General features: G+C 37.6%; 1 protein-coding gene across 2 annotated transcripts in view; it reads right to left on the bottom strand.

Annotated features, from left to right (window-relative positions):
• The window catches only part of TENM1 (teneurin transmembrane protein 1), an 806,315-nt gene that overhangs the window by 275,989 nt on the left and 505,636 nt on the right, over window positions 1-24,690 (bottom strand). Inside the window, exons 7-9 of one of the 2 annotated variants that reach the window (XM_060293028.1) lie at window positions 24,176-24,182; window positions 17,445-17,452; window positions 1,020-1,211 (exon numbers count right to left, since the gene is read on the bottom strand). In XM_060293028.1, the coding sequence (XP_060149011.1) occupies window positions 1,020-1,211; window positions 17,445-17,452; window positions 24,176-24,182 (207 nt within the window). Of the gene's footprint in view, window positions 1-1,019; window positions 1,212-17,444; window positions 17,453-24,175; window positions 24,183-24,690 lie in introns of those variants that run through there. The other variant, XM_070044740.1, reaches the window with a different exon arrangement.

Here is a 24,690-nt window from a genome sequence, read left to right as displayed (position 1 = left end):
TCTTAAGAATATCTAAACCCAAAAGCATATTATTAATTCTGAAAAAAATAACTGTCTACTATATTTATAAATGTTATAAACCTTTCGGTTTTAGAGTATTAAAAATAACTGTTTAAAAATAACAAACCAAGAAATATAAAAATTCTTATTTAGTATTATGCAAGAGAATCTTGATATTTTACTAAAGTATCTGATAGAAGATACTGGAAAATAGACATTCCCCTTGAAATGTTACCATGACCTTCTTTACAAATTAAAAAGTTTTACAGTTTTTAAAACAAATAAATGAACAGTTGAAAACTTGAGAACATTCATCATAATTTACTACATTTGTGGTAACATATTTAAATATTCAAAGACCCTGTCCTTTTTTTTTTCCTAATCGGTGGACAAGCACATGGCACATGTATCCCAAGCCCCAGATGGTTATGATTCCCTATGCTACTTCTTAGATGGAGCAGGGCCTCAAATGGGTTCATGTAAGGAAGAGATAAGGGAAGGAAATTAAGGGAAATGATGTGGCAAAGGTTTATAAAAGGGTCTTGTAAACCATAGAGGTTTTACATATTTGTGTTTTTATTAACAATAACAAGGGAAAAGTTTTACCTGCAAGACAAAACGTGCCTTTTTGACTCATTTCCCTCTTGATTTGCATTCCTTTATTGGGACCACAGGTCAGGAATGTATGGAAGCAGCGGAGGAGGTGTGGGCACCAAAGCTAATAAGTAAGAGGAGGGGGCTGGGAAGGCTCATGACCATCCTGTTCCAGGAAGGAGAACTCAAGTTGCAAGAATATTTTCTTAAACTCCCTTTTTTGAATCTGCTCTGCTAAATGCTAGTCCTTGTTTCTCAGTACCATTTTTTTCATTCGCTTGACTGTGATTATTCTCGATATTTGCTCATTACAAAAACTGTCTGCCTTCACCTTTGACTCCCACATACTTTGCAAGTCACAACCCCTAAACTATTCATCTCACCACTCTCTAAAAGGGTTAAGAAATACCTATAATATCAAATACCTGAGTATGTGTAGGTGGAATGTTTCTTCTGCCATAAATTCCCAGCAGAGAGTCCTTGGCTAAAGAAATATTGAATTTCAGATATATAGGATGGTGGATAGTAATCTGGAAACGCCAGAATAAGCCAGGTGGAATGGTCTGCATGACCTGTGCACCAATGTCAACTTCTCCGGTGTCTATTGCCCGTCCCTTCTGAAACACTGGTTTTAAAAGTAAAGAAAATTATACATAATATTAATCTTAATTTATAAAGCAATGGTTTTTAGATTTTCAAGAACAGGTATATCAAAAAGACTTACTCAGCTCTTTCTTCCTCCTCACCCCACCCATCTTTTAAGACTTTACCCAAATTTAATATCTTCCAAGGAGCCTTCCATAACCAACCACTATATCAGTCTCTCTTTCCTCTAAACTACTATTGCATTTATTTCCATCATTTGAGTCATTTTAACCATTATTTACTGAACTTTGTCTTGATAGCTGTAGGAGATACAAAGATGAGTAAAATACAGTTCTCGCTCTTAACGAACTTTGAATATAAAAGAGAAAATAGGACAAGTACACAAATATCCACATTGTAAAGAAAAATACCTGAGCTGGGTATACAAAGGAAGGAAAAGGTTTTGGTTGGAGGATACTCATCATTCCTAGCTGTCTCAGTCCCCTTTATATTCTTTAATTTTCTCCTTAGCACTTATCACCACCTAACAGAGCACATGTTTTATTTATTTATTGTTTATCACCTGTTTTCTCCCAATAGAATATAAGGTCCATGAGGCTGTGGCTGTTTTGTTTATTGCTTTATCCCCAGTAACTAGAAAAATATAGGCAAATAGTATGTGATCAGTACATATTTATTCAATGAATGAATGAAAGAATGAATCAGAAAAGCCTATGTATGGGAAGTGGTACTGAAGATGGGTCTTAAAGGATGGAAAGGATTTCAACAGAGCTGTTGGGAAGGATTTCCCATGTGAAGGGAACAGCTTGAACCAAAACAAAGAAAGAAACCGTAAAGCTAAGGTGCAGGGTATGGGTATATAGAGAGGAGCAGTTGGAGATAGGGCTGGAGGGAAAGGACGGCATGATATTCTATAGCTCCTTGAGAGCCAGTCCTAAATAGTTTACTTAGTAAAAGATGGAAAGCCATTAAAGGTTTTTAGGAAGAGGGGAGAGGTTGGGTACATTAGAAAGGCTAATTTTGGGACTTCCCTGGTGGCACAGTGGTTAAGAATCCACCTGCCAATGCAGGGGACACAGGTTCGAGCCCTGGTCTGGGAAGACCCCACATGCCCCGGAGCAAGTAAGCCCATGCACCACAACTACTGAGCCCGTGTACTGCAACTACTGAAGCCCGCGCACCTAGAGCCCATGCTCTGCAACAAGAGAAGCCACCGCAACGAGAAGCCCGCGCACCACAATGAAGAGTAGTCCTCTCTAGCTGCACCTAAAGAAAGCCCGTGCTCAGCAACGAAGACCCAACGCAGCCAAAAAAATAAATTAAAAAAAAAAAAAAAGGCTAATCTTGAGGCAGAAAGTAGGATGCTTTAGAGCAGGAAGGCACAAGAACGATATAGGAATTATGGGGCAATAATTCAGGTGAATGACATGAAGATCTAAATTTAGGGTAGAACCAACAGCTCATGTGGAAAAAGTACATTCAATCAATTGTAAAATTAATAAGTGGGACTACATCAAACTAAAGAGATTCTGCACAGCAAAGGAAACAATAAATAAATTGCAAAGGCAACCTACAGAATGGGAGAAAATACTTGCAAACCATATGCAGCCATCCCTCAGTTCTGTGAGGGATCAGTTCTAGGATCCCCACGGATCCTAGAATCTGTGGATGCTCAAGTCCCGTATATAAAATGGCAAAGTATTTGCACGTGACCTATGTATATCCTCTCATATACTTCAAATCGTCTCTAGATGGCTGACAATACCTAATACAATGTAGATGCTATGTAAATAGTTGCTCACTTGTGGCGAATTCATATTTTGCTTTTTGGAACTTTCTGGAATTTTTTTCCCTGAGTATTTTTGATTCGAGGTTGGTTGAATCCGCAGATGTGGAACCCGAGAATATGGAAGGCTAAATGTATCTGATAAGGCATTAATATCCAAAATATATAAAGAACTTGTACAACTTAATAGCAAAACAGCAAATAATCCAATTTTTAAAAATGGACAAAGGACTCGAATATATATATTTTCCAAAGAAGACATATTAATGGCCGATAGGCATATGAAAGTTGCTTAACATCACTAATCACTGGGGGAATGCAAATCAAAAATCACAAAATCACCTCACACCTGTTTGGTTAGATATTATCAAAAACACAAGAGATAGGGCTTCCCTGGTGGCGCAGTGGTTGAGAATCTGCCTGCCAATGCAGGGGACACGGGTTCGAGCCCTGGTCTGGGAGGATCCCACATGCCGCGGAGCAACTGGGCCCGTGAGCCACAACTACTGAGCCTGCGCATCTGGAGCCTGTGCTCCGCAACGAGAGGCCGCCATAGTGAGAGGCCTGCACACCGCGATGAAGAGTGGCCCCCGCTTGCCACAACTAGAGAAAGCCCTAGCATAAAAACGAAGACCCAACACAGCAAAAATAAATAAATTAATTAATAAACTCCTACCCCCAACATCTTCTTTAAAAAAAGAAAGACAAGAGATAAATGTTGGTGAGGATGTGGAGAAAAGAAAACCCTTGTGCACTGTTGGGAGAAATGCAAAATGGTATTGCCATTTTGGAAAACAGTATGGAGGTTCCTCAAAAAACTAAAAATAGAACTACCATATGATACAGCAGTCCTACCCCTGGGTATATATCCAAAGGAATTGAAATCAGGATCCCAAAGAGATATCTGCACTCCCATATTCATTGCAGCATTATTTACAATAGCCAAGATATGGAAACAACCTAAATGTCCTTCAGTGGATAAATGGATAAAGAAGATGTGAGATTTTATATATATATATATATATACACATACATATATATATATTACTCAGCCATAAAAAAGAAGAAATCCTGCCATTGGCAACAACGTGGATGAATCTGAAGGGCATTATGCTTAGTGAAATAAGGCAGACAGAAAGAAGTCGATTTCATGGAAACAAGAATAGAATGGTGGTTGCCAGGGCTGGAGGGAGGGGAAAATGGGGTGATGTAGGTCAAAGGGTACAAATGTTCAGTTATAAGATGTTTTGAGGATCTAATGTACAGCATGGTGACTATAGCTAATAATATGGCAATGTATACTTGAAAAATGCTGTCAGTAAATCTTAAGCATTTTCACCACACACACACACACACACACATGAGTTGACTGTGTTAACTATGCGAGGTGATGAATGTTTTAATTATCTTGATCTTGGTAATCATTCTACAATATATATGTATACCAAATCATCATGCTGTATATTTTAAATATATATGATCATATTTGTCAATTATGCCTCAATAATGTTTAAAAAAATCACATATTATCTGGGAAGTGTAAAACTGGATTATCCTGAAGAATGGTACAAATATCAACTAACTTCAGATTATTATAAATTTTAAAAATCTTATAACTTCAAGCATAAATACTAAAAACGAAAAATTTATTTTTTGAACTAGCATAGAGAAAATAATACTGAGATAAAAATCATTTATCTAAACAAAGGTAAGAAGGGGAAGACAGACTAGATGGGACAATTAGAAAACATAAAAGAAGATGGAAGATAAATTTCATATATCTATATCTATAATTAAAAATAAAGAGTACTGAACTAAACATTTGTGTTAAAAGGTAAGAACCACCATTTGGAATTAAGAAGTAAAATCTAATTATGTTTCTTACAAAAAACATATCTAAAATATAAAGAGAGTTATTTATAATAAAAAAACAAATTATTTCCCCAGGAAGAAAAGACAAGAAAAAAAGAAAAAAAAAATGGAAGAAGACAATGTAAAGGACAGTTTTATAGCAGTGCTTCTCAAACTGGAATGTGTAGGGACTTCCCTGGCGGTCCAATGGTTAGGACTCAGTGCTTTTCACTGCCAGGGCCCGGATTCAATCCCTGGTTGGGGAACTAAGACCCTGCGAGTTCCCAACTAATGCCCATGCTTCGTGGTCCACAGCCCATATTCTGGGAAGCAAGGTTCTGAGGACCCTGGGAACCTACGTGTGGGGAATGCGGTGGGGTGGTCAAAATTGTAATTTTGTGTGACTTAGTGACAGTAGCAAAAACAGGAAACCTAGAAGGAGCTGGTTAGTATGAGACAATGTTAGTGTATCAGGTCTTTATTATTTCTTGCCATATTTTCTAATTATTTCAGCTGTGCTAGCTTAATATCAGTTTCTTGGGATTCTTTATTATGTGGTGGTGGGGAGGGAAGAGAGAGAAGCAGAGGGGCAAGAATTAGTTTGCCTTGATTTTAAGCAAGGAGGATTACATCTCAGGAGGGCAAGTTCAATTTGGCCTCATTTCACTCTGCCTTTATATTTTGCAGCCATCAACTCCTTTTCCACACCAAACACAGTTTAAAAACACACATGGTCTCTGTCCTTTGTGTTCACCCACTATAAAATTAACAGCCCATTAAGAAACACACCTGCAGTGGCTTTATTCAGAGGCCAGTGCCTTGCAGCTTTTAACTCCCTAAAATACCTCCATTATTGCTTTCTGTGTTAAGGCTAAGAGTAATAACTATTTTAAGAATGTTCACTGTTAACTGTTAATAATAGATTTCAAATGCAATTTTGAACATAATTATGTATTACAGGACACATAATTTTGTGGAATTGACATTTATAATAAAATATGCCCTTTGAGATGATAAATGACCAACTGAGGACCTTATTTTTCAGTGGAAGTTACTTTTTTCCATGTGAGGCAGAACAGTTTGGTCCCTAAAGGGTTGATTATACATTTAACTCCTAAGGTCCTGGAGCGGACAAATCTCTTCAATCAGCAGTAATTAACAGACCATGTTTATGTGGACACGTCTGTTCTCAATTTAATGTTCAGTTTGTTCAACTGCTATCCTCATTAGGGGCTTTTATCACTTGTTAAAATGCATCATTTGGTCATGCAAACAATATTATAAACATAAGAATTTAAAATGTTTTAGGTTCAATTTCTCCAAAGAAGACATACAGATGGCCAAGAAGCACATGAAAAGCTGCTCAACATCACTAATTATTAGAGAAATGCAAATCAAAACTACAATGAGGTATCACCTCACACCAGTTAGAATGGGCATCATCAGGAAATCTACAAACAACAAATGCTGGAGAGGGTGTGGAGAAAAGGGAACCCTCCTGCACTGCTGGTGGGAATGTAAATTGATACAGCCACTATGGAGAACAGTATGGAGGTTCCTTAAAAAACTACAAATAGAAGTACCATATGACCCAGCAATCCCACTACTGGGCATATACCCTGAGAAAACCATAATTCAAAAAGACACATGCACCCCAATGTTCATTGCAGCACTATTTACAATAGCCAGGTCATGGAAGCAACCTATTCAGGTTTAGCAACCCATCAACAGACGAATGGATAAAGAAGATGTGGTACATATATACGATGGAATGTTACTCAGCCATAAAAAGGAACGAAATTGGGTCATTTGTAGAGAACGTGGATGGATCTAGAGACTGTCATACAGAGTGAAGTAAGTCAGAAAGAGAAAAACAAATATTGTGTATTAACTCATATATGTGGAACTTAGAAAAATGGTACAGATGAACTGGTTTGCAGGGCAGAAATAGAGACACAGATGTAGAGAACAAACGTATGGATATCAAGGGGGTGGGGGGGGGTCGGGTGGTGGTGGTGTGATGAATTGGGAGATTGGGACTGACATATATACACTAATATGTATAAAATGGAAGACTAATAAGAACCTGCTGTATAAAAAAAATTTAAAAATAAAATTCAAAAATTCAAAAAAAAAAAACCAGCATGGCACATGACAAGTGCTCAATAAATGATCGTTATTATTTGTACCTAGAAATACCATCATTCCTGGTGCTGTGCAATGTAGATTTTCACCATAGTATTTAGCTCATTAACAGCAAATAAATTCACTTTGAAATAAAAAAAGTGACAAAAAATGTTTTAGGTTCAGCAAACGGTATTTTAAAGGTGCTGTGAACAGTCTCCAATGAATATAGATTCTGTCATTTTTAAAAAATCAGGACAAAACTGGCTGATGGACATTAACCTTTATATATGAGCTTTACCGAATGCTACACCATCTCTCCTTCTGTATTTTACAGCATCATATATTGCATAATAAGGCCACTTAAATGTTATTCACCAAATCTAAAGAAACTCATGAAGTTGTGTTGTTGGAGTTTCCTAGTTATTAGCATTACCAAATATCCAAAGCATATATACATGTCATTTATAAAAATTTTAAAAGAAGATGGTCTTACCCTTTGAGAGCCTGCATCACAGTTAAGACAAGGTAGGTAAAGAGACGTGACAACATGAATGAACATGTGGGCTATAACTTAAATAAAAATAGCAAAGCAAGCTTTTTGCAATGATTTGGTATTAGAGAAATTCTCACAGCTTGCAGATGGAAAATTTCTCAGCCCCTAACCTTTTAGAGCTTAGTGCATCAGAAAGGAAGATATCTCCCTGTTAGCAATTTACTTCACTAAATAGACTGTTCCTTTTTCACTTCTCCCAAAATTAGTTATGGATTACAATGTGGTGATTATTGGTTAATTTATTATTTCATTATTTTTCTTAATGTAGTTCAAAGGAGGAAACTAAAGAGAAATAAATTACATGCAAAAAAACAATATGTAATGTGATTTCATGATGAAATTCTGCATCAATATAGGTAAGTGGAATAAGTTTGGACAAACTTAACACTGATTCTGATCCTTCATTTGCAAATCGTCAGTGGCAGAGTTAAAATACAGCACTAAGGGTACAGATTTCGTTTTAATTATCATTTTAATACTCATGTTTTAATTATCACTTAATCACTTATTTTACTGAAGCATATCAGAAGGCCCAAGAGGGTCATATTCTTCAGTAACAGGCACTTCCTTGCACAAATCCAAGATGAAGTGCAGACAGCCACGGATTATATCAGACTGTGAAGTACTGTAGCTATCACAGTCTCACCAATATCCACCAATTTAGTTTGAGCTAAACACTCTCTTTACAGGTTGCAACACAGGCATCAACTGCAGAGTAGGAAAAAACAATGGCAGATAGGCTGGGTTGAAGGATGGCAAACTGATGGTGCAAAAGGAGAAGGTCAAGCTACCTGAAAGATAAAATACAGAGGCTGGAATTGGTGACAGACATCATATGTAGTGGTTCTATTGACTAAACCAAAGCTTCGTTCAGACACATACCTGACTACTAATAACATGATTTTAATAGCATTGTCCTTATAAGAGAGGGGGTAAATAACTGGACATAACATGTATTTGTTTTTTCTACTTAATATAGCTAGACTGGATTCAATGATTCTGTGCAAAACTCAGTGGGACATTAGTAGAAGATACTGACACATGGTTATTTAAAAGATTCCACTATCAGGTCCTTGTGTAAAAATGACTAGTTTAAAGGCTTTGGTTGTGTCCATAACAGCAATCTTAGAAGTCTTTTAAAGACATTTGCAAATTCCATAAAAAGTATCTAAGCTAAAAAAGTACCGTTTTAACTGAAGGGAATGTTGTCCAAAGAGATGAAAAAGAAATATGCCTTAAGATTCTATTTCCCCTTCACTTCATCCTATAGCACAAAATACACAATCAAGTGGCTTTGGTACGTCTTTCACCTGAATTAGTCCTAGTGTGCCTCTCATGTTTTAAGTACCATCTTCTTTGTGTTCTTTCAAATACAATAATTGTTCCACAGTAACAAGTCATTGTGAAATTTAGAATATCAGTGCTTGGAGCAAAATGGGCCTATTCCCTGTGATCCAAAGGTGTTAAGAGATGAAAAGAGGATGGGGAAAAACCTAACCTGTCCATCTATGTGGCTTTGTATAATTTTCCTTATACGAACCATTGAAGAAAAGTATGTATTCAACTCTCACTTTCCAGATGGTGTATTACACATGCCTTTTATATTGTTACACCCAGGAGTACGCAGGAGAAAGAAAAGGAAGAATGAACCTTGTACATAGTAGGCGCTTGGTAAATACTGTTTCAGTGAATTAATGAAATAGTAATCTTGATAACTTATTTAGTACTGTTGATCATTTATTTTGACATTTCAGTACAAGGTCTGGTGCGAGGAAGAATTGAAATCATCTACATACATAGACCTTTGGGAATTGACTGTGAATAAAATATGTTCAGCAATGAAATACCTCTGTCTTACTGACAATGATAATAGCTGATTGTGTAGAAAAGTCCATTAACTAATCTTACACTTGAGAAATACACTACTGTATAAGTGTAAATAGTTATGTCCACACACTGACAGACTTCAGATTCCAGTACAGTATCTTATCGAGTATTGCATACATCTTCTCAGACAGAAATAAAATGGCATTGTTAAAATCTTACCCTTAATTAAAGGACTAATTTTGAATTGCATTTTGACTCTATAGATCTACTTTTGAACACATATCAGCATTATTCATAACAGCCAAAAAAGGTGAAAATCCACAAAGATCCATCAACCAATGAATGGATAAACAAAATACGTTATATCCATACAGTGGAAGATTATCATACAATGGAATATGATAAAAAGGAACAAACCTTGAAAACTTTATGTTAAGTGAAGGAAGCCAGAAAAGAAAAGGCTACACATTATGACCGCATTTATAGGAAATGTACAAATAGGCAAATCTATAGAAACAGAAAGTAAATTAGTGGTAGCCAGGGGCTGGGGAGAGCTGGGGATACGAAGTGACTGCCAGTGCCTATGAAGTTTCTTTTTGGCGTGATGAAAATGTTCTAGAATTAAATAGTAGTGATGGCTACCCAACTCTGAATATACTAAGAATCACTGAACTGTAGACATTAAATCAGTGAATTATACAGTATGTAAATTACAGCTGGCCCTCCATATCCATGGGTTCCATATCCGTGGATTCAACTAATGGTGAATCAAAAATACTCAGAAAAACAAAATCCCAGAAAGTTCCATAAAGCAAAACTTGAATTTGCTGCACTCAAATATACAACTATTTACATAGAATTTACATTGTATTCGGTATTATAAGTAATCTAGAGATGATTTAAGGTATATGGGAGGATGTGCATAATTTATACACAAATACTACACCATTTTATATAAGGGACTTGAGCATCCACAGGTTTTGGTCCCTGGGTGGGTCCTGGAACCAATCCCCGTGGATACCAAGGGACAACCGTATATGGATGTACATATTCCTGTCACTTTTTAAAAAAATTCTAATCATACAACTGTATATCTCAACAAAGCTATTACAAAAAATATGGTTGGAAGGTATAAATTGCCATGGATAACCTACACACACATTCACACAAACTATCATGCACTGTCATAAGAGTTTTGATGTGTTTCCAAATGGTATTAGAAGGTCACCTGTTACCTAGAAGCTGAACTGTCTCCTGGCCAGTACTTTTAGGACATGTAATTGGTAGTTCACAGCAGGGACGCCTATTTTCTATATTTTATACAATGTTAGATGTTTGTTATAGGTAGGTTACTATGATCACATCCTTCTGGACTTTGGGATAGTGGCAGGAGGGCAGGTCATGGCTCATTTTCTGTAGCTTCCCCCTTTGTATCTTAGAATATAAGTTCCCAGAGGACAGGACAGTCACGTCTGTCTAAATTCTTGACATCTACGTACCAGGCATTTAATAAACACAATTATATTATGACCCTCCTATCCCATAGCTGAGAGTAATGAGGGGGGTACATATCTTCTTATGCCAGGTCTTGGGAAAGAGAAGCAGCCAGCGTAGGCACCAGTTCTCATGGGTTGTCATATTGCTACAGATTTTGATACATTTTGAGAATCCAGAAAATCTATAATTATATCAAATTAAAACTTTGTGACTTCCCTGGTGGTGCAGTGGTTAAGAATCCGCCTGCCAATGTAGGGGACATGGGTTCAAGCCCTGGTCCGGGAGGATCTCACATGCCGCAGAGCAACTAAGCCCATGCACCACAACTACTGAGCCTGCAAGCTAGAGCCCGCATGCCACAACTACTGAGCCCGTGTGCTGCAAGTACTGAAGCCCGTGTGGCTAGAGCCTGTGCTCCGCAACAGGAGAAGCCACCACAATGAGAAGGCCGCACACCACAATGAAGAGTAGTCCCTGCTCACCGCAACTAGAGAAAGCCCGCACACAGCAACAAAGACCCAACGCAGCCAAAAATAAATTAATCAAAAAAAATTAAAACTTTTCTTCACAAATAAAACTCATTACAGAGAGTAATAATAATAACATAACATCTATTGAACGTATTGTGTCCTCTTTTTGAACTCCTACCTCTTATTTCCACAATATCAAAGTGTCTCTCTCATACACAGTGTGCCATACAATCGGTGTCAGTTTATCTCTGAGGCTCCTCCCTCCCCTTCTCTCCTCCTCAGAGACTTTGTCCCTTTACCATCTCCTTTCTTACTAGCACCATCCATGTCTCCCTCTCTACTGGTTTCTTATTCTGTATATTCAAACAACCACACATCTCTCTTCTTTAATAAAAAAAAGGAATAAAATGAAACAACTGCCCCTTCATCTAGTTATCAAACTATTTATATCCTTCCTTTCCTTGCCAAACTGTCTCCATCTGCTGCCTCTATTGCTTCATTATTCATTTACCACATAGGTTATTACCACCTGCATTTCCCCCTTACCACCCTATCATTCCAGTCTCCTAAACGTGCGCTCTTTAAGGTCAACTAGGATTGATTTTTCTTGTTTCTCAAAGCTCAGCTCAAGCTACTTCTATAATAACAATCATCTTTTCATCTTCTTTCTTTTAAGTCTCTTAGTCAGCTAACCATCTTATTTCTATTTCTGTACAACAGTTGGTTGCATGTTATTTTGCACTGTGTGTGTATGTATGCATGTTTCTTCCAGCTCTACTATTTAATAGGAACTTTCTCAAGGGCAAAAGCTATGTCTTCTGCTTCATTTTTTAACTCTCCACAGTACTTACTACAGTTAAAATAGCACCTTGACTCAAAGTAGCATTAAAAATCATGAGCTTCTACTCTATGTTTCTGAATACTAAGATTTCATTTTTCTTCCCTTGATATTATTTTAATGGAGAGTTTGAGGTGGTCAAGAATCTCATACAATTCAACTTTTTACATGTATTCTTCCCTCTCACTGAACCACTGGCAATGGCAAGACGGAATCCGTATACAGTCCTGGTGAAGACACCTTTGGTAGGATATAAAATGGAAATAGGAAAAGGCAACTAAAATGACTAAGGGAGCACAGGAGCTACAAGTAGTGTACAGAAGTAAAACCAAAGACTCTTAGTATTAGAAAAGCAAAGGCTAAGAAAGGATTTGTGATTATTATCTATGGGATTGCCAGAGTTATGCATAGGAAAAAATGCAGACTTGTGCATTAGATCCTGGAACTTTAGCACTTTATTTTCAAAAGTAAATTTTACATACTAGAGTTACCTTGACTTCACGAAAAAGCTACTAAATGTTTGAACTTCCTCCAAAAATAATACAGGCTGAAAGATATAACTGGACACTCAACAGGATTAGATATACACATGGTTGATAAATTTCTACAATGGACTGCTTCTTTCAAAAAACTAAGACGTTATAAACATGTTATGGGAAGATCCCGTAGCTTTCAAAGGACTACTCCAAGAGGATAAATATGTCATTCTATAGCATACCATTTAGTGCCTCTGTCAGGTGTAGACTATTGGGGTAGAGGGACCAAAAGGCAGACATATTTCATAGGCATCACAGGAAAGGTATGTTTAAAAAAAAAGTTTAAAAAAAGGGAAAATGAGGATTAAAATGAAACAAGAATGAAACGTAAAACATATATGGCCAAGAACATTTAACATGAATTTTTTATAATGTAAATAAGTTGGCCTTTTAGCATAGTGAACGCTTTCCATAAATCTTTTTAGAAGTCAGGCCTCCAGTATGCTTTAGAAAAGCTTTTGTTAAAACTGAGGTATATTGATAAAGTGATTTAATATAGTGGAAAACAAGCTGCAGCACTCTAGCTGGGCCCCCTGAAACCTTGTGTTAGAGAAACATCTATATAGCATTATAGGAAACATTTACTGTAATTTGCCATCAATCTTTAAAACTAATAATGTTATGCTCCCAACACTGTTGTCTTTGTTAGTGCATTACTACTATTTTATTCATGTGGTTTGTTGTGCTTATATGAATTATTCGCAATTCTACAACAATATCCTAGGCTCTAATATCCTCTAAGTAAAAGATACTGAAACTATGGGCTGACTCAAAGGGCAACTGAGTGCATTTTAATATCGACAAGTCCTATGGACGAATATTGAAGAACCACAGAATTATAATGCAGGACTGTGTTCCATCTGAATGCACAATGATTACCTGGGTGGGGATGGTGCAGTTTTTTACTCTGGTACCACAAAATGGATCTTCACTTACTGACTGGGTCTGTGAAATAAATATCAGTGAAACTGTAAGTAAATTTAGAATTCAACCTGTTATTCAGGGCCCACAACTGTTATAGCATAAATTGCCTCCAAATGTATCTATGCTGTAGGTGGAAAGAAAACAAAACAAAGCCAAAAAACAAGCAACACACACACACACACACACACACACACACACACACACACACCCCTCTTCAGCTAAGTCTACAAGGAAAGGAGGTCAGAAAGGTGCATTCTGTGCTGTTGTTTAATTTTCAATTCCCAAGGGTACTTGCGTGTGTGCAAGTGTATGTGTTCTCCTTTGAGGAGGGGGGAGTGCTTGGGGAACCTAGATCTTTGGTGTGAAATGTAAGATTTGCAAAGTACTCTTCGGGAGAGGAGGGAGATAAAGATGGCAGAGTAAGAGGACATGGAGCTCACATCCCCCTACCAACACATCAAAAATACATCTACATGTGGAACAATCCTCACTGAAAACTAAATGGAAACTGGTTAGAAGGACTCCTATACAACCAAGGTTATAAGAAAGATACACACATAATCGGGTAGGAGTGAAAGAAAAGTCTTGGCTTGGGACCTGTGCACCTGGGAGGGGAACTGGAGGAAAAGGGATATCACATAGGCAGATACCGGCCCTGGGGAGTGAGCAGGTCGAGCCACAGACTGGACGTCTCAGTCCATGAGTACTATGTGGAGAAGACAAGCCCCCTTAGCTGTCTGGAGGACCGCTGGATCAGATAGAAAGTCTGGTGAAGCCTGGACTCTGCTTGTGAGGTCTGCCCCAGCAGTTGCTGGGTTTCCTGAGACCACCATGCCATGCACCACAGCCTGAGCTGAGTGAACGCTCTGGCCCCGGTCACTCCACGCCATAGCACGGCACTGGATCTGGGGCTGATATGACCGGGGAAAAGATCAGATCACGGGCCGCCGAGGTGATCCAGTGCGGGGGCAGAGCTATTGTTAGCACTTATTCAGGCAGTGCCTCAGAAGAAGCCCAGATCTCTGACAGCAGCCGCTCTACTGCAGCTCACTACTTGATACACACGGAGAGTCCAAGCGGGTCCCGCCAGACCTGTGGAGCAATTCCACAAGGGGGCAGGGGTGGTGGAGGCAGTGGGCAGTGATCAACTGTGAGAAACGAAGGGGTCTCGCACCCGAGGCTGCATCTGAGTGAAGCCTCAGACACCTACACAGGCAGTGCATCAGACCTCTGCCTGCACATGGGCCCCGCTTATTTCAGCACTCCCCTCCTCTGGGGCAAAGGTCTCAGTGTGGGGAAGGTGAAAATCACACACTTGAAACAGAGCCAGCTCAAGTCAAACCCTTGGGGCTTCTGCTCCAGCAACTTGATTAGACCCTGCCCCTGACAGGGCGGTGATAACCACTGAGCAGAGAGGAAGTCCCACCTCACACCCTGAGCAGCTCTAGTTCCTCCATTTCCAGCCTCACACCTTACCAAGGTGAGAGCTGCCAGCACACCCTGAGGGAAGATGTGATTTGCATCCACGTCAAATCCAGTCCTCCCATCAAAGGCGCTGGGCACTAGCAGTCTGTCTGGGGCTGCTCCCACATAAGAACACTCCTTCAAGACCACAACAGGTAACTGTTTCACCTAAATTCATACAGATGGAGAAAGTTAAGCAAAATGAAAGTGCAGAGGAACTACTTTCAACTGAAAGAGCAAGAGAAAAGTCCTGAAAAAATGAAACAAAGTATCAGATAATAATTTATCAGATAAAGAATTCAAAACATTGGTATAAAAATGTTAACTGAATTACAGAAAAGAAATTATCTAAACAATGAACATTTTAACAAGGAACCAGCCCAAACAGAAATGAATAATCAAAAGTTGAAACAAAAAACGTATTAGAATGAATATCAGACTAAGTGATACAGAAGAATGCATAAGTGGTCTGGAAGATAGAATAATGGAAATCACCCAATCAGAACAGCAGAAAGAAAAACAAATTAAAAAAAAAAATGAAAGCAACTTAAGAGATCTCTAAGATAATATCAAGCTTTCCAACATTTGCACTATAGGGGTTCCAAATGGAGAATAGAAAGAGAAGGGGATCAAAAATGTATTTGAGGAAATTATGGCTAAAAATTTCGCAAACCTGAAGAAGGAAACAGATATCCAGGTACAGGAAGCACAGAGGGTCCCAAACAAGATGAACCCAAACAGCCACAGCAAGAAATATCATAATTAAAATGCCAAAAGTTAAAGATAAAGAGAGAATCCTAAAGGCAGCAAGAGAAAAACAAAGATTCACATACAAGGGAATCCCCATAAGGCTACTAGCTGATTTCTCTGCAGAAACTGTGCAGGCCAGAAGGGAGGTGCATAATATATTCAAAGTCCTGAAAGGGAAACACCTGCAACCTGAGATACTTTACCTAGCAAGACTGTCATTTAGAATAGAAGGACAACAAGTAATAAAATGGCAATAAGTACATACCTATCAATAATTACTTGAAGCGTCAATGGACTAAATGCTCTGATCAAAAGACATAAGGTGGCTGGTTGGATTAAAAAAACAAGACCCTTCTGTATGCCAACAAATTGGACAACCTAGAAGAAATGGACAAATTTCTTAAAAGATATAATCTGCCAAGACAGAATCAAGAAGAAATGGACAATACAAACACAGAGACCACTAGTAGTGAAATTGAAGCTGTAATAAAAAAGACTCCCAGCAAACAGAAGTCCAGGACCAGACAGCTTCACAGGGGAATTCTATAAAACATATAAAGAAGAACTAATACCTATCCTCAAATTATTCAAAAAAAATTGAAGAGGATGGAACACTCCTAAATTCATTCTACGAAGCCACCATCACCTTGATACCAAAATCAGACAAAGACATGACCAAAAAGGAAAATTACAGACCAATATCTCTGATGAATATAGATGCAAAAATCCTCAACAAAATATTAGCAAACCAAATCCAACAATACACAAAAAGAATCAGACACCATGATCAAGTTGGAGTTATGCCAAGGACACAAGGATGCTTCAAAATTCAAAAATCAATCAATGTGATACACAACACTGACAAAAGGAAGAATAGAAATAGAAATCACATGATCATCTCAATAGACACAGAAAAAGCAGTTGACAAAAATTTAACATCCATTGATAAAAACTCTCATCAGAGTAGGTATAGAGGGAACAAATCTCAATATAATAAAGGCCATTTATGACAAACCCACAGCTAACATCATACTCAAGGGTGTAAAACTGAAAGCATTTCCTCTAAATTCAGGAGCAAGACAAGGATGGCCACTCTCACCACTTCTATTTAACATAGTATTGGAAGTCCTAGCCACAAAAATCAGACAAGAAAAAGAAATAAAAGGCATCCAAATTGGAAAGGAAGAATTAAAACTGTCACTCTTTGCAGATAACATAATACTTTATATAGAAAACCCTAAAGTCTCCACCGAAAAACTATTAGAACTAATAAATGAATTCCACAAAGTTGCAGGATACAAGATTAATATACAGAAATCTGTTGCTTTTCTATATAATAATAATTAACTATCAGAAAGAGAAGGAATAAAATATCAAGGAAAAACTTAATCAAGGAGGTGAAAGACCTATACTCTGAAAACTATAAACATTGATGAAGGAAACTGAAGATGATACAAAGAAATGGGAAGATACCCCATGCTCTTGCATTAGAAGAATTAATATTGTTAAAATGTCCATAATACCTAAAGCAATCTACAGATTTAATGCAATTCCTATCAAAATATCCAAGACATTTTTCACAGAACTAGAACAAATAATACTAAAATTCATATGGAACCACAAAAGACCCTGAATTGCCAAAGCAATCCTGAGAATAAAGAACAAAGCTGGAGATATCACACTCCCAGAGTTCATACTATAATACAAAGCTACAGTAATCAAAAAGCACAGTACTGGGGCTTCCCTGGTGGCGCAGTGGTTGAGAGTCCGCCTGCCGATGCAGGGGACACGGGTTCGTGCCCCGGTCTGGGAAGATCCCACGTGCCGTGGAGCGGCTGGGCCCGTGAGCCATGGCCACTGAGCCTGCGCGTCCAGAGCCTGTGCTCCGCGACGGGAGAGGCCACAACAGTGAGAGGCCCGCGTATCGCAAAACAAAACAAAACAAAACAAAAAAAACGCACAGTTACTGGCACTAAAACAGACACATTGATCAATGAAATAGAATAGAGAGCCCAGAAATAAAACCCATGCACCTATCATCAATTAATCTATGATAAAGGAGGCAAGAATATACAATGGAGAAAAGACAGTCTCTCCAACAAGTGGTACTAGGAAAACTGGACAGACACATGTAAAACAATGAGATCAGAACATTTCCTCATACCATATACAAAAATAAACTCAAAATGGATTAAAGACCTAAATGTAATACCTGAAACCATAAAACTCCTGGAAGAGAACATAGGCAGAACATAATTTGACATAAATCATAGCAATATTTTTTTGGCTCTGTCTCCTAAGGGAAAAGAAATAAAAGCAAAAATAAACAAGTGGGACCTAATCAAACTTAAAAGCTTTTGCACAGCAAAGGAAACCAGTGACAAAATGAAAAGACTGCCTATTGCATGGAAGTAAATATTTGTAAACGATATGACCAACAAGGGGTTAATACCTAAAATATATTAACAGCTCTTACAACTCAATATCAAAAAAAACCAAACAACCCAATCAAAAAATGGGAAAAAGACCTGAACAGACATTTTTCCAAAGAAGATATACAGATGGCTAACAGGCACATGAAAAGATGCTCAACATCGCTAATTACTAGAGAAATGCAAATCAAAACTACAATGAGATCTCACCTCACACCTGTTAGAATGGCTATCATCAAAAAGTCTACAAATAATCAATGCTGTAGTGGATGTGGAGCAAAGGGAATACTTGTACACTGTTGGTGGGAATGTAAATTGATGCACCCACTGTGGAAAATAGTATGGAGTTTCCTCAAAAAATTAAAAATTAAACCACCATGTGATCCAGCAATCCAACTCCTGGGTATACAAATGGAAAAATGAAAAGATACATGCACCCTAATGTTCATAGCAGCTCTATTTACAATAGCCAAGACATGGAATGAACCCTAGTGCCCATCAACAGATGACTAGCTTAAGAAGATGTGGTATGTATATACAATGGAATATTACTCAGCCATAATAAAGAATGAAATACTGCAAGCTGCAGCAACACGGATAGGCCTAGAGAATATTAAGCTTTGTGAAATAAGTGAGACAAAGACAAATACTGTATGATACCACTTATATATGGAATCTAAAAAATAATACAAATGAACATATATGCAAAACGGAAGGAGATTAACAGATGTAAAAAAACTAATGGTTACCAGTGGGGAGAGGGAAGTGGCAAATTAGGGTTATGGGATTAAGAGATACAAGCTACTATGTATAAAATAGATAAGCAACAAAGATATATTGTATAGCACAGGGAGTTATAGCCATTATCTCGTAATAACTTTTAATGGAGTATAATCTGTATCGAGTAATAATAACTTTTAATGGAGTAATAATAATAACTTTTAATGGAGTAATAATAACTTTTAATGGAGTATAATCTGAATCACTATGCTGTACACCTGAAATTAATATAGTATTGTAAATCAATTATATTTCAAAAAAATTTTTTTAAATAGAAAATGCAGAACACTATGGAGACAGGTGAGAAGATTAAGTATACATCTGAAAGTAAGTAGTGATGGCAACCAGATGTTAAGGATACAGCAAGAGAAAATTGATAAAACATGGTGGATATGGTGACTATTTATATTGGTAGTGGGACTAGAAAGGGTATAACTAAAGATGACTATCCACATGGGGAAGATATGGTAATGTATGTAGTGGGAGAATAAAAGACTTAAAAGGAATTACAAGGACAATAAAATATCAATAAAAAAACTGCAGAAAATGGCAAACAAAAAGTATTCTTAGGAAGGGATGTGACTATTAGCATTGAGATCTCTAATCAAGACAGCTGTTACTTAAACAACTGGCCTTGAGAATAGAATTTTTTAAAAAAGAAAGAAAAGACCCAAAAAAGGGTGCTGAGATTACAGTTAAGAGATTGGATCCTAATCTCAGCTCTGCCAGTAGTTATGTCTATTATGTAAGGCAAGTCACTTAACCTTCTTGTGTTCTCCTTTTCAACTGTAAAACAAGGGTAACAATAGCTGCTACAGCATAAAACTGTTATGTGGATAAAAGACATTAAAGTATTCTGAAACTGTAAATGCTCTCTAAGTGCACATGATTATTGTTATATACATGTCAAAACCCGAAACTTATAATGCAGAAAACTGGGAATTAATTATTTGAATGACAACAGAATTCTCTGCAAGTACTTTAAATGGGAAAACAGCGGTTTACAAATTTTACAGACACACATTTCAACCACTTCCCAGGAGTATATCCCCTTTTGCAAAACTAGGTCAACTTTTACTTGGAATGGCTAATTTTTCTTTGTTAACTGCATAATTCGGATTCACTGACTCATACTGTATACAGCTAGAAGGGACCTTAGAGATAAGCTAGTCCTACGGAGCAACACCCCGTCTTGTCAGAGCCTTAGCGGCTGGGAAGAGAATGGAGGAAAAGGAAGGAAAGAGTAAGGAAAAGAGGGGTGGCAGGAGTCTGCTCCCCTCCCTCACCTTATCTGGAGAAAGGTGGCTCTTATCTGCTATATATTTCTAATTGCTAGGTAAGATTTCATTTGCAAAAAGTGTTTCACTTCCCATGACCTCTCCCCCACAAAGGGTTGCAAGCTGAAGGGGAGCAGAATTTGCCACCCCAAAATATGCCTCTTTGGCTTAAGGATTATCTTGAGCTGATTATTTTTACAAAACAGCAGACATAGGAAAAGATCTGAAAAGTGAATAGGAGTTACCCTTTAGCAAGAGAGCCTTTAGCAAGTTAAAAATTACAAGTTAAAAGTTACTCTTTGCAAGATTTATAAGGGAAACCTCCATTTGTAAGGGTGTCTCCCCCTTTCTACCAGGAAGAGAAGGATAACTCTAAATCTTTGGAAACTCTGATCAAAGGAGAAGGAAATGACTTAAATCTGCATAACACCCATACTCCACTTACTGTGCTTTTCCTGATACCCTCCCTTAACTGACTCCCCTCGCATCTTTTGTTTTCAGATGAGATGGTATCTAAGGTGATGGCTTGGGTCATTTCGGGGAGGTGCTCAGTTTTCCTGGGTCTCTCCCATGAAAACAGGAGGTGCACATGTTATTTAACTTGCTTGTTTTTCTCCTATTTATCTTTCTTTTTATTACAAGGCGGTCTCAGCCAAGAACCTGAAGGGTAAAGGTAAAATTATTTTTCCTTCCCTTCAAAGCCAACTCCCTTTTTTTTCAGAGGAGAAACTGGAGCCCAGACAGGTGAAGCTATAGTCACAGTTTGGTCCTGGCTGAAGCATCTTCACGACAGGCTATAGACTGTGTCATATGAATCAGCTATACGTTGTTTACATGGTCGTATATTCAGCAGACATTGACTAGAAAATGTCTTTTTTTTTCCTTCAACTTTGCGGAGATAGATTTTGTAGGATGAACTTAAAAGAAATGTCACTTCCTCCCAAGGCCAGCCTTTTGCAAAAATTGTAAAGGAGATAAAGGTTGTCTTTAGTGTCCTTTAGTTTTCTGTCTCTCTACCCACCCTTTTTGTTCCTGGGCATCCAACCTGCAGGAATTCAGTACCCTCATCTACCCAACAAACTTCTTCCTCATTCAGATTGTTACTGACAATGTTGGATTTTACCTGAGCCCTATGCCCCTGGAAAACAGAGCTGGTTAAGAGATTACCCCAAACTTTTGCTTTCAGATATCCTTCCACGCTTTTATGATTTAGGAAGTGGCTTACCACAAAACAAACAAATAAATAAGCAAAAATAACCAAATTGAAAACCCTTTTCCCTAAGACTTATTAGAGAAGGCTCTCTGTCCATTCTTTCTCAGCACTCCCGTAAGAATTGCACATGACTCCTTTGTTACCTGTGACAAAGCCAAACACAGACCTTTCCCCTTTTGCTGGAACCTGCTGAAAAACCAGATACAGACCCTCCAATTTCCCATTCTTTCATAAATAGTTATCGGAGTTTAGAACTGTTTGTTCCCCTTCAACTAGCTAGACACAGAGAAAACATTTCCTGTTCATCTGACTCACTGAGATTTGCCCTGAGTACAAAACAATTCCAACTGTAAATCATCCCGCTTGTAGCTCATGTACTCCTCCTATAAAAGCCTTAGGCAAAACTGATCTTTGAACCTGAGGTGCTCTCCCTATTGCAATAGCCTGAATAAAATTAATTTTCTTACCAGCTCAGTTTCTGTCTTTGATTCCCCCTTAGAAAACCTCTTTAGGAATTTACATGTTTAGATTGTGTTACATTATTACAATAATAGAAAACAGAAGAGGTGGAACCAGGAGTCCTTGGTTCTAGTCTCAGTTCTCTGTGTGTTCTTTTTTTTTTTTTTAATTATTTATTTTTGGGTGTGTTGGGTCTTCGTTTCTGTGCGAGGGCTTTCTCTAGTTGCGGCGAGTGGGGGCCACTCTTCATCGCGGTGCACGGGTCTCTCACTGTTGCGGGCTCTCGTTGTGGAGCACAGGCTCCAGACGTGCAGGCTCAGTAGTTGTGGCTCACGGGCTTAGTTGCTCCGTGGCATGTGGGATCTTCCCAGACTAGGGCTCGAACCCGTGTGCCCTGCATTGGCAGGCGGATTCTCAACCACTGCGCCACCATCTCTGTGTGTTCTTGACCCCTCTGGACCTCAGTTTCTTCATCTTTAAATAATGATATTGGATTTGATAATCTTGAAGATTTTAACATTCTCTACTAGTTGATAAATTACACTGTAATTATTTTCAGTTCAATTTATGGACCTTACATGACTCAGGTCTAGGAACAAGTCTTTCATTTGTTCATATCCCCTGCTCTGTTTAAAGCAGCTGTTACATAATATTTACAAGTTAAAGAGAAAGAGTGAGTTATGACTAGTTTGTAAGCTTCTAAGGTAGTAGGGCCTGTTTTAGTGCAATACTTTCAATTTTACATTAGTGAAAAACTGATAACTGATTTTTCTGGTAGATTCTGACATATGGTTGTGACTTATATCTTCTTTTTGAAACTAAATTTAAATTATTCAAATAAATTTAAAAAAGAAAATTTTAGCATACTAAATAATCAAATATTCTTTTTTTCTTTCATTTTGAAAATTAAGTGGTGAGAAAATTCTTTAATCTCCTAATGAGAAGCAGATACATATAGCTACTGTTAATGGGGAACCAATTCCAGTAAAATTTGATTATTTTTAAAGTGCTATTCTACTTATCCATGGCTTTGGTGATGAAAGTGATGATATTTTAAAAATAATAGATGTTAAATTGGTAAGTAAAGAGAAATCAAACTTTAAAGAGAGAAAACATCTAAATCCTAAGGAGGCCATCATTCATAACAAAGTTGATGTCAGTTTGAAAGCAGGATCTATAGTATCTAATAGGATGCCAATACAAGGTAATTTTCCAATCATCTGACCCAATAATAATTATTTTGCTAAATTAAACAATGTCCTTTACATCCATTGTCTCACTTACTCCTTACAGCCACTCTATGCGACAGGTACTATATTATCATCCATATGTTGCAGGTTAGGACACTGGTTCAGCAAGGCTCTGTCAATTAACTGCCTGAGGTTGGAGTGCCAGCAAATGACAAAGTCAGTATTCAAAGCCAAACCTGACTCCAGAGTCCAGGCTCTTAACTACAGTGCTACACTGTAAAGTGCTACACTGTAAAGAAAACAGTGTAAAAAGAATTACCTGGTTTTCGAGTTTAGAACTGTATTTATGGAGTTGTGTGATGTCTAGAAAATTGTAAAAGGATACAGGTGACCATTTGAAAATATCCTTATAGTATATTCCATCTTCTGCAAGGTTTGGTTTAGTATACACAGGACTTTATAAAAGAGGAGCTATGTTTTTACTTGGTAAGTAATACACAGTAAAGACCTAATATAACAGAACTATGATGTGCAGCTATTGCTAACGTTTTGTCCAGACTTCCATAAAAAGTCAGTTTAAGATAATAATTTGGTATACATGGCATGAACCTTTAATGATTTTTCTTAATAAAGAAATTGGTTTGGCCTGCTTGTTGTTGTAATTGAGCAGAATCTTAAAAACATTTTCCATTTATGAAACTTGTCACAACACATTAAAATACAGAATTTACCTAAAATCTATCATGAATAGACACTGGGGCTTTGCTTTCAGGGTGTAAAATGTCTTTTGTGGTTTTCATATATGTTTCATGTGTGGATTTCAGTATAATGCAGAAGTTAAGAGACAAGTCTCTGGAATCAGACCACCAGTTTCTAGCTCTGTGACCTTGGGCAAATGACTTAAATTCTCTGTGCTTCTATTTCTCATTTGGAAAATGAAGACCATAGCATTACTTTCATGATATAAATACATGTTTAGTGTCTGGAGTAAATCTTGGCACATGGTAACTGTTTAATACAATTTAGTCATCATCATCAAACTATTTTTTGGAAAGGAATTCTAGAAATCTGAATTAGAATAAAAAAATGAATATGCTCTGATGACAACTATGTGATGACCTTCTGCTGTCTTGTATGCTCCATTTTCATCAAACAGATAATTCATGATTTTCAGTGTGACTGGCAAAAAAAATCCCTAAGCATATGATACCAAATGGTGGCTCCTGTACTTGCAGATATAAAGGAATCAAATAGCAGGAGGGAAGGTAAGGGAGAAAATGTCCAAGTGTATTCAGACCCTTTCCTCTGCCATTTCTGACCCCTGCACTACCCTCAGTCCCTCTCAGCAGCAACAATGAAATTGCTGGGAAAGTTCAGCCCAGGCTAGAAACAGTAATTCTAAAGGACATAAAGCAAACTGCACTGTGAATTGAAAACTGGAATAAACCATAATGTTTTCCTGAACCCTAAGCATTAATTTTTACTGAAGCATAGACCAAAGCAAAGTTCCTTTTTC

The sequence above is a fragment of the Globicephala melas genome, chromosome X (assembly GCF_963455315.2).
Source record: "Globicephala melas chromosome X, mGloMel1.2, whole genome shotgun sequence".
NCBI classification, from domain to species: Eukaryota; Metazoa; Chordata; class Mammalia; order Artiodactyla; family Delphinidae; genus Globicephala; species Globicephala melas.
Note: the sequence above shows the minus strand (reverse complement) of the source record. Positions and strands in the feature narration are given on the sequence as shown.